At 50.7% G+C, this 11,405-nt stretch overlaps 1 protein-coding gene across 1 annotated transcript; it reads right to left on the bottom strand.

Moving 5' to 3' along the window:
- Positions 1 to 807: 807 nt before the first annotated feature.
- On the bottom strand, positions 808 to 4,860 carry LOC109749532 (probable inactive receptor kinase At2g26730). Its single transcript, XM_020308478.4, has 2 exons — positions 3,328 to 4,860; positions 808 to 1,672 (listed from the first exon to the last, which is right to left on the bottom strand). Exons 1-2 carry the CDS (start codon positions 4,742 to 4,744, stop codon positions 993 to 995), a joined length of 2,097 nt encoding a protein of 698 aa, XP_020164067.1. The 5' UTR covers positions 4,745 to 4,860; the 3' UTR covers positions 808 to 992.
- Positions 4,861 to 11,405: the final 6,545 nt, after the last annotated feature.

Below are 11,405 nucleotides of genomic sequence, written 5' to 3'. Positions count from 1 at the left end.
GTGCAGCTCCTATCGGGATTTGTCGGCACATCCGGACGGCTTTGCTGGTCTTGTTTTACCATTGTCGAAATGTCTTGTAAACCGGGATTCCGAGACTGATCGGGTCTTCCCAGGAGAAGGTTTATCCTTCGTTGACCGTGAGAGCTTATAATGGGCTAAGTTGGGACACCCCTGCAGGGTATTATCTTTCGAAAGCCGTGCCCACGGTTATGTGGCAGATGGGAATTTGTTAATGTCCGGTTGTAGAGAATTTGACACTTGACTTAATTAAAATGTATCAACCGTGTGTGTAGCCGTGATGGTCTCTTTTCAGCGGAGTCCGGGAAATGAACACGGCTTTTGGGTTATGTTTGACGTAAGTAGGAGTTCAGGATCACTTCTTGATCATTACTAGTTGACGACCGTTCCGTTGCTCCTCTTCCCGCTCTTATTTGCGTATGTTAGCCACCATATATGCTTAGTGCTTGCTACAGCTCCACCTCATTACCCATCCTTTCCTATAAGCTTAAATAGTCTTGATCTCGCGGGTGTGAGATTGCTGAGTCCTCGTGACTCACAGATACTTCCAAAACAGTTGCAGGTGTCGACGATACCAGTACAGGTGATGCAACCGAGCTCAAGTGGGAGTTCGACGAGGACCTTGGTCGTTACTATGTTTCGTTTCCTGTTGATCAGTAGTGGAGCCCTGTTGGGACGATCAGGGATCTAGCATTTGGGGTTGTCTTCTTTTCTTTTGGTTCCGTAGTCGGACCTATGTGTGTACTCTGATTGATGTATGATTTATTTATGTATTGTGTGAAGTGGCGATTGTAAGCCAACTCTTTATCCCATTCTTGTTCATTACATGGGATTGTGTGAAGATGACCCTTCTTGCGACAAAACCACAATGCGGTTATGCCTCTAAGTCGTGCCTCGACACGTGGGAGATATAGCCGCATCGTGGGTGTGTCTGCATATGTCCAAACTCCAAACACATCGTCTTTGTTGGTGCATCACGACGTTGCGCTGGCCGTCGGCGTGCCCCATGACTGCTCCTCCTCCTCGGATGCACCCTGCGCTCTATCCTCTGTCGTGGCCCGCCCGTGCCCGACGCCGATCTCCTCGACCATCCTCACGACCTCCGAGGCGTCTGGCCGCGCGTCCGGCGCCGTGGCCGCACACGCCATGGCCACCTGCAGCAGCGCCACCATCTCCTCCTCGGCGCCGCCCTCATCCAGGCTCACCAGCTCCGCGTCGAACACCTCCGCCGTCCACTCCTCCCTTACCACCGATTGTACCCATCGCGGCAGGTCCGACGACACACCGCTGTCACCCACACCGGTCGACGCCGCCGTGGGGGACCTGCCGGCGAGGATCTCAAGGAAGAGCACTCCGAGCGAGTATATGTCCGACTTGAATGTCGGCCGACGCGCATCCACGAGCTCCGGCGCGCGGTACCCACCGACACTGCCTTGCACTGACGACGGTGGTGGGGAGAAGAGGTGCTGAAGGGAGTAGTCGGAAAGCGCTGCGGCTTCCGGGTCGCCGTGCCGGAGTAGCAGGTTGGACGACTTCAAGTTTCCATGGGTGAGGCCGTGTGCCGCGTGCAGGTGCGCCACCCCGCGCGCTGCCGACAGCGCGGCCCGCTTCCGCGTGTTCCAGTCCATCCTTGTCCGGCCGGAGCCGCCACTACCTATAGGAAAATAAATGCACGGTGAGAATTTTCATATACTCCATCATGCATGCAGAGTGAAACAGCGATATGTAGTAAAAAAAAGAGGTCATACTCCATCCATTCCACAAAGTGCCTACAGATTTTTTTTAAGTCAAAGCTTGCAAACTTTGATTAAGTATGTAGAGAAAATATTTACATTTAGAATACCAAATACATATCACTAGATAAATCATGAGATATATGTTAGTAATATTTTATAAGTATGTTTGATGTTGTAGACGAACTTGGTTAAAGTTTGCAAGTTTTAACTTCTTAAATCTTTTATAGGCCCTACATTATGGAATGGACGGAGTAACATTTTTCCAACATTTTGGGCAAGTCCAGTTTAATTTGTTTGCAAAAGCGTGCAATACAAGTGTACTACTCTACTTCCTCTATCCGTTTGTTAATCTCCCCCTCTATTTCCGAACCCAAATTTGACTAAACTTTAGGCTAGTAAAACATGACTTATAAATTTGGGACCGAGTTCCACTATCATCAAGGTAACGGAATAACAACAGACCATCATCCATGTGCAGCAGAACGTAAAAGAAGTCTACATGTTCAGCTGCCAAAAAGTAGGAGTTATTTGCAACAAAAAGTACATCGTTGGATTCATATTCGGAAAAGTTAAAGTTTTCAATAATATACTTTGTAGCGAGTAAACCATAATTTAGTCAAAATTTGGATCAAATTCAGGATCAGAATTGGAAGGGACCAATAAACACGAACGGATGAAATATGAGACACACGTGTCCTGTCAGGTATAGCAATTTCAGGTCACATCATAGGTTCCATCACCTTTTTGTGACAGTGAAGGACGTATGCATGACTCTGCCACTCTCCATTCTCCTCCCATTGAAGATAGAAATCTCTTGGAGATACTAGCATTAATTTTTCTTAGTGCTGTCATGAACCATGCATATTCTCATGCATTGCTTCTTTTTTTTGACATAACACCCATATACAAATGCTAACAGAGTGATCAATGAAGTAACTAATGGCACTGAATCTCTAAAAAGTTTTGAAAGTGGATCTGTACCCGGTACATACATGCTCCCCTAGGAGTCTAGGAAGGACTTTGGCGTACTTGAATTTGTATGCTAGCAAACATATGTTAACATTTGTATGCTACCGTACGTTGAAAACAGGTTGAAGAAAAGACATATTATTAGGCTAATTCAAAGTTTGACCAGGTTTGATAAATAAATATCCCGCTAATCCCGGTAGACCAGACTGGACAAAGAAAATGGAATCTGGAGGACGCCATCACGGATAACCGACGCCTGCCGAGCCATACGTTCAACTCTGCGTCCCTTTCGAATTATTTGGAGCTACCAAGATTTTTCTGTACCCTCAGAAACGCTAGCCAAATGCAATCGCTATGATTGCCACCTTTCAATCCCGTCGTACGACTGGAACCAGGAAAAATGCCGGACAGACGCGCAAACGTCGCTGTCCCCCTGAGTAATCGACCGGAGTTTCACTTCATTCCTCCTTTTGATCGATGCAAACCACGGCAATGGCGGTCAAAACGAGCTAGCCAGCAGCGATCAATGCAGTAACTAATGGCAATGTCACTGTGAGCTAATGATGTGGTGAGAGGAGATAGCCGGATAGAGCAGGGGACTGACCGTGGAGCGCGGCGGAGAGGCTGCCGTCGGGCAGGAAGTCGGCGACGAGGAGCTTCTCGTCGCTGGAGTAGTAGTAGCCGCGGACGGGGAGCAGGTTGCGGTGCTGCACCCGGCCCAACGTCTCCACGGCGGACGCGAACTCCTGTCGCTCCGCCGCCACGTTCTTCAGCCGCTTCACCGCCACCGTCGTCCCGTCCTCCAGCGTCGCCCTGTACGTCGGCCCCGCGACGCCGTTCCCCAGCACCTCCGCCGACGCCCGCAGCAGGTCCTCCAGGTCGAAGCTGTAGCCGCCGCCGCCCATGAACACCAGCCGGCTCCTCATCATCTCCGCCGCGCCGCCGCCCGCCGCCGAGGGTATCTCCTTTGAAGACGTCAGGTCGGTCATCTCGCCTGACACCGTCGACGGCGTCAGCGTGTGCCCTCTCGCCGGCGTCGCCGGCGTGGGCGCCTTGTTCCTGTCGTCGCCGCTGGCTGCCGCGTCGTCCCGGCGGCGGCGGACAAAGCAGAGCACGAGCAGGATGAGAACGAGCAGCGCGCCAGCCGCGGCGCCCACGGCGATGGCCGCGACCGCCGTGCCGGAGAGCCGCTTCCTCTTCTTCTCTTGCACCGGTGGGACGACTCCGCCGCCGGGGGACGGGCATGGCCGGTCGAGGGGCTCGCCGCAGAGCCGAAGGTTGCCGGCGAATGACTCTAGCGAGAAGTTCGCGAGGGAGGGCGGGACGGCGCCGGCGAGCTGGTTGTCCGAGACATTAAACACCTTGAGCCGCTGGAGGCCGCTCAGGCTCTGAAGGCCACCGGAGAGGCGGTTGCCGTCGAGCCTAAGCAACCGTAGCTCCCTCAGGCCGTCGAGCGCGGCCGGTATCTCACCGGACAGGTGGTTGTCGTAGAGCGCGAGGTGCCAGAGCGCCGCGAGCCCGGCGACCTCGGGCGGGATGGAGCCGGAGAGACGGTTCCCCTGGAGGTAGAGCGAGCGGAGCAGGGGCAGCGCGAAGAAGTCCTTGGGGATGGGGCCGAAGAGGCGGTTGTTGCGGAGGGAGAGCTTCCGGAGGCCCCGGAGCTCGCCGAGCGTGCCGGCGGGGAGGGCACCGGCGAGGCCGACGCCGGGGAGGCGGACGGCGACGACCGTGGCGTTGCTCGCGTCGCAGGCGACGCCGGGCCAGAGGCACGCCGAGGGCGCGGACGGCGAGTTCCAGCCCAGATCGCGCTCGTGCGGCAAGGCGGCGAGGAAGGACTGCAGCGCCGTCCGCTCTTGCTTCGGCGGCTCCACGGCGTGGCAGCCGAGAGCGGCGACGGCCAGCGCCAGCAGCAGCACCGACGTTCGTGGTGGGATCGCGGCCATCTGTGTACGCGTGCGCCGCCGCTTGGCAAGTCTGACGATGTGCTGCGGCCACGGCTCGGAATGACGCGGCCTCGGCATATGAGAGGCGCTTGCTTGGCTCGCGAGCGAGCTACACTGAGTGCCACAGGTTCAGGGTGTATGGATGGGAGCGAGCTATGTCCCGTGTCTTATGTACACGCTGGGTTGCCTAGCTTGGCATAGGATCTGGAGTTTCATGTGGTTATAGGCTGACCCTGTTGCCGACAGAGTGGAGACAGAGAAAGTGGCGCTGCCGCCATTTGCACGTGCGCGCCATGGATGAAGAGCGTTAGCCGTTAGGAACATTCTCCTCGGATCCGGGCTTGGCTTGGATCGTAAGTAAGCGGTGGATCATATGCATGCATGCATGGCAATCTGGCATGATGTCCACTCTACTACGCATGTCGCGGAGACAGGATCGAGTGAGCCGCGTACAATGCCGTTTATGCCATCATTTTTTCCATCTTATTTTGCCCACGGCATGATTGCAAGTGGGATCGGGGTAACATTTTTTTTCGAATTGGGGAGCATCACGCTCCCAGTTTTCACTATCATCGATGAAAACGGGCAATACAGAGGGGGTGGTCGACGCAAAGGCATTCCTAGTGCGGTCCGGACGTGTTTTGTCATCCAACGCAGTCCTATATCAATCCGTTCGGTGGTTCGAACGTATTTTTTTCCGCAAACCGGAGACAAAGTGGGAGGGGCTTTGCGGACGTCCGGACCACTCCCACGTCCACGTCTGACTAACCTGGCCCATAAAACAACCTCACCCGTCTCTCCCGCGTTTTCTGTCTGATGCACGCGCCGCATCAATGGCAGCCAGAGCACACAACGGCTGACATTGATGTTGCGTGATGTGACCGGATGGGAGGATGGCGCGATCTTTCGGGAGCCGCCGCTTCAATGCGGACACACCTTCCCGAGGAATCAAATTCGGCCGCTACGCCGCATTGAAGCGGTTGACCGTCCGTTCGCATGGCCTGGATGAGGCTATATAAGCCGTGCTTCGGCATCGTTCACATCGCACTCACCGCATCGCTCCGCACATCCTCATCCTCACATCCGCTCTTCCTTCACAACTCCGGTGATGGGCAAGTCATGAGCCTCAGCAGCGGTAGGAGGCGGCTCCGGAACGGGCTCCGAAGGTTCGTGCCAACGCTGCCCTCAACTCCGAGGTCGTCTTCCTCATCGGCGGCCGGCTCCTCGGCGAAGAGGAGATAGTTATCTCCTCCAGCGACGAGGAGGACCAGCCGTCGCAGCAGCAGATGGCGACGCAGGGCGCCGTCTACGCTGCCACAGACAAGGAGTACGAGCAGCAGATGGAGGTCATGCTCCGCCGCTCCGTCCTCCACGTCAACGGCCCGGCAGCGCCATCGGAGACGCTCCTCCGCATCAAGTCGGATATCGCGTCCCTTCCCCACTCTCCCTTGCACAACCGCGGCTCCAAATAGGACGCCGCGTCAAGGAGGATCCTCTTTCACCGCCTTTCCCGCGCCGCGTCAGGGAGGAGCGGAGCGGCTCTTGCCGCCGCCCCGGCGTGTGAAGGAGAAGGGGCGCTCTCCGTTGCCCGACCGCGTCAAGGACGAGCGGCGCTCGCCACCGCCCCTGCACCATGCGATCGCCGTAAAGGAGTGCGGTCATCTTCGCCACTACCTCGGCGACGACAGCAGTAGCTTGCCCTCCTGGAGCGCCCTAAGGGCGGTGGAGTACGCCGACAGGAAGCGGCGATGGCGGGACAGGCACAACGTGACACGCCGGTCAGAGTTCGTGGACTCCGACGTCCCACCGCCGCACATCGCGGTGGACCCGGAGCTGGCATATGCATGGGCCATGGACCACTCCAAGACGGTGGCGGAGACAAGCAAGTGTCGTCCCTGCCGGCTTGATGGGAAAATGGCCAAGTACGGGAGGAGTGGTCTCTCTACGAGGCCGTCGCCTCCTCCAAGGCCCATCTCCCTCCCCCTCTCCCCCACCCACGTCGTCGGTGGCCGCGGCCGCACTGCGCAAGAAGCGGGAGGAAGCGGAGAGGATCATTCGTGAGCGTCAGGCTGCTGTCGGGAAGCCCTGTAGCGCCCTTCCGCCGTCCAAAGCCCGATGACGACGACTCCGACGATGGCTGAGGCGACGATGACGAAGGAGCAGCCAGCCAGTCCGGCATGGCCTACGAGGTAGGGGTAGTGTAGGCTTAGGTTTTTTTAAAGGTTTTTAGCTCAAATATCTTCCGATTTTACGTTAAAATTATCCTAATTTAAATTAATATCGTTCGGTTTGTTTGGGTTTGAATCAAAATTGGTCATTTTTGGTAAAATTCATTTGAAATGTAACCGGATATATGCGGCTAGCTTTGGATAGCCTGATCCCTCCATGGTCCGCAAACGGATACAGAAAAAGATATGGGATCAGTGTTGAAGATGCCCTTAAAGCAGCCACAATGTATGGTTTTTGCTGCCTCTAAGCATTCTCTCTCCTCTTAGAGGCAGCCTCCATACATTGCAAACCCCAGCCTCTAGTCCGAAATTGCTAGCATCCCCTCTTAGCTTGGAGGCAGCCTCTAAGGAATAAAGAAATTGAGTGACCCCATCAGTCATTTCTAGGGAGCGGTTGTGGTAGAATAAAATATGTTGAGAAACTTGTTTTCTAAACTTCTTGGTAGGGTCCATCGAATAGGTGACCACAACCTCTATACATTATGTGCTTTTCCCTAAAACTTAGAGGCAACCTATGGACCCAGCATAGAGGCGATGCTGCCTCTAGACATTGTGGATGCCCTTAGCGGCAACGATACATACCGATAGTTTAGGTACCAATGAGATGTTGCCACATGTAAAGAGATACGACCACATGCATATCTATACTGTATTTCTTTTTTTAGTTGTGGGGGTGTATACTATATTTCAGTAGCGTATCTATTGTATCTATGATTTGTTGTCAAATCATGTGGCGCAGAGGACTAGTTTTATCGCGAACCAACCTATGGTTGATGGTTAGAGGGACACTGGTATGCCCAGCCCACCACATTTGACGGCTCCTTCTCTCGAAGGTGCTCATAGGGGTAGGGTGTGCGTGTGTAAGTTCATAGGGATGAGTGTATGCGTGTATGTATGAGCGCTTGCGTCTTTACTATGTTAAAAAAAAGTACTAGTTTTGTCAGGAAATCAGTGGCTTTATTCCATCTTAACCAATTTAAATCATTTATATCTTCTAAACCATACTCTCGTTTTTGAAACTTTTATATATTTGTACTCTTGGCGCCAACACCTTTCGAACAAGATCAATCTTGGATACATTTCAAACACATTTAAATTTTAACATCTCAATCCACTTATTTCACTCAATCTATTCCATTGTATGAAACTGCTTATTTCAAATCGATTTCTTGAAACAAGTGAACTCAGCTAATTGAAATGGCTGAAATCTGGCTCTTGAAAGATTTGAAATATGTTGTTTGAAAGAATTGGAATCAATTATTTTAGGGATAATTAGATTTATGCCCCTAATTATGTCCCACTCAACTGTTTTACCCCTAATTTTCAAAAGTCACCGCTTCTGTCCAAGTCACTTCGCTCCTCTTATGTTTTTGCTCTTTGACCGTTTGACCATCAGTTTGAAAACTTCATAACTTATTCATACTAAATCAAAAAAATGCAAATAAGATACCAAAATGTTCGAAAAAACATCACCTATATGTCAGTGTCATTTGCATTCATGAAAAAAGTGTTCGAAAGTGCCCATCCGAGTTTTTGCTCTTATGCTACCACCATGAATAGTAAAATCTAAAAAAATTCAAAAAAAATTGGTGGCAAAGAATGAGAAATGTTTTAAGTGCTCGTCAAGTTTCGTAAGGGAATGACATTCATGGGTGCCCCAGCAGAAAAAAACAATCAACACTCCAAAATAGATTATTTATTTGCCACGACTTCCACGAATGTCGTTCCCTGATGAAACCTGGCAAGCACTTAGAACATTTGTCGTTCTTTGCCACCATATTTTTTTTGAATTTTTTAGATTTTACTATTCATGATGGTATCAAAAGAGCTAAAATTCGGACGTGCACTTTCCAACTTTTTTCATGAATGCAAACGACACTGACATATAGGTGATGTTTTTTTGAACATTTTAGTATCTTATTTGCATTTTTCTGATTTAGTATGAATCTACTACCCCTATAAAAGCATGAGAGGGCGGAGAACCAAATCATCTGTACCGTCCAGTAAGAGTAATCCAACGATCCATAGCCCTCCTGTGTTTAGCACTAACCACGTTTTACTGTTCACCGAATTCCTCTGCTCACCGAAAACTGAAAAAAAATGGTGCCCACTTATGCTGCCCGCTCCGTGCCCACGATCGCTCCACGATCTCACGCACGCACGTCCTCCTTCCGCCTCCTCCACCCAACCTCTGTGTCGACGGGCTTCTTCCCGACGTCCTCTTGCTGCGTGGCGGCGATGTGGTCGAACTCGTCGGAGAGCTTCCTGGCGCGCTTCCTCCGCCGCTCCATGGCCTCTGCCCTGCTGCATCCTCCGCACCCGGCACGAGGCAGAGGAGACAGGCGAAGGGGAAGTCCCTCCAGACTCGACGCGAAGGGACGGCGCAGTCGGCGAGAATGCCGCGTAGGCGTCGGCGGCACCGATGAGGACATGGACGAGGGAGGTGGAGAGGATGACCCCCGCGCGTACCCGTCTCGCCCGCGGAAGGCCTTGGTCAGCGCGACGGGGAGGAAGACGCCAACGACGCTGTCGAGGAGGATTGGGAGCAGGGAGCCCTTCTTGAGCTGCGTCGCCGCAGCCACGTCGCGCAAGATCCCTTCCTGCCCGGGCACTCTCCCCCGCTCCGGCGCGACAATCCCGCCCGAATGAGCGCCTTCCTCCGTCGTTGATCCGCGGGCCCATCACGCGCATGGTGTGCTTGACGCGTCGCCTCGACACGCTGCACTGGTATGTGTCCGGCCCATACGAATTTCTGAATTTATCTGTCTGACTGGTTCGTAGTAATATTCAGGTTCGTCCATGTTGCAATGGCAGTTAATTGTATATAGTTCTTCCCCTGTTCAATACCGATGGCTGCTACTATCTCCTTTTTGTTTTGCTAAAGGACCTCAGCCATTAAACATACAACCAGAGATACAAGGCACCCCACACAGTGTGAATGATTTACTCTTAAGTTCTAAGCTATCCAAGGCGTTGGATCTTTTCTGAACATGGTTCAGAACGAAGAATGTACTGACATATAAGTGCAAAAGCTTACATCACTGAATGATGTAAGTAAAAACAGATATGCAATGTATAGGAACACTGATATGAGTTTTAGATATGGAGTACGAAGATCCCCTGAAAGAATCACTTTTCTAAACCATGCAATTTTCTCACATTATGCCAGTAGAAGGAAGAGTTAAACACATCAACGCATATCTTTGGGTGCTATTTTCAGGTATTGGTACAATGATTGAAACTGCATGTCAATGTACATGGTATCCCTTTTTTGTCTGATGATCATGTATACCACATGCTCTCCAAGTGATAACTTTCTTGTGCTTTTTCTTGCCACAGAAGGGCAGAATAAGTATGGATAAGGTGTTCTGTTTTTATTGAACAGCCCCTTTTTATAAATTTTCATGCTAATTAATATGTCTTTGGTTTTCCCTCTATGAATCTCCATTGAACATCCTCTAATATTTTGTGCAGCCTTTACTAGACATGTTGAAACTACATTGCTGTCTCCAACTCTGAAAACTACAGGCCATGTTTGATTAAAATAGGAGCCTGAGCGATGGAGTATGAAGGCACCTTCGTACTGTATATTTGCATGGATGTATCAATATTGGCATTCACATCAATCATGTATATTTTACAAGCAGATTTGTATGTTACATTCAGACTGAATTTTACCTTTCCCATGTGTAGACATATGAAGCATTGAAGCTGGAAGTCATGTGATCAAAGTATGTTATAGCTGTCTACTTTTGAAAATCATAGCATTTATCAGGTTGTTTTACGATTATTTCAGTTTGGGATGATTGGGTTGTCATCATGATTCATAAAAGGATAAGCACCAGCGACGAGTAACTGGGAAGGAGAGGCTGATACTTGAGATAGGTTCTACGATGATAATGGTGGTGGTAGCGGCTTGCAATTCGCATGGATGGGGTGGAGAATAGCATGGATTAATCTTCAAATCCTACTAGGCAGCGCTTCACCATGAATGGCTACGACGGCAGCAGAATGGAGGAGCTCAGTGTGTTCTGTAAGATATGGCTGTGTAGTATGTGGAGTGAAGATGCATCTACCATCAGTTTCTTAGTTATTGAGGTGATTCTGATTTCCTAAAATATTATGTGCTCCACATACGTGATGGATTTATGCTTATTGCTTACATCTGGGATTCTATTTCAGGACAACTTTTCCTGGTGGCGCTACCGGTGCCCAAATATCTCATTTCTCTTGATTATATAGTGAATGCAATTACTTCGTTTCGCCCAAATTCCCCCCAAAAAATTATATTTGAAAAGTTTGTTCTGATCAAATATGTTAAATATTGACACATACTCCCTCCGTCTGGAATTACTTGTCGCTCAAACGGATGTGCTAGATACATTTGTTTGAGCGACAAGTAATTGCGGACGGAGGGAGTATTTGACTATGCCTATTAATTTGTATTGCTCTTGCTGGGTAGGGATAAGTGTTATGAATTGTTGCTATTGTTGTGAGAAACATATATTGTT

Source organism: Aegilops tauschii, chromosome 3 (assembly GCF_002575655.3).
Source record: "Aegilops tauschii subsp. strangulata cultivar AL8/78 chromosome 3, Aet v6.0, whole genome shotgun sequence".
Taxonomy (NCBI): Eukaryota; Viridiplantae; Streptophyta; class Magnoliopsida; order Poales; family Poaceae; genus Aegilops; species Aegilops tauschii.
This window is presented reverse-complemented; position numbering and strand designations above follow the sequence as displayed.

Coding starts and splice junctions, on each gene's coding strand:
- LOC109749532 (XM_020308478.4), bottom strand. CDS start 4,744: ATGCCGAGGCCGCGTCATTCCGAGCCGTGGCCGCAGCACATCGTCAGA. Junction 1,673..3,327: donor CCTCTCCGCCGCGCTCCACG/GTCAGTCCCCTG, acceptor ATTTTCCTATAG/GTAGTGGCGGCTCCGGCCGG.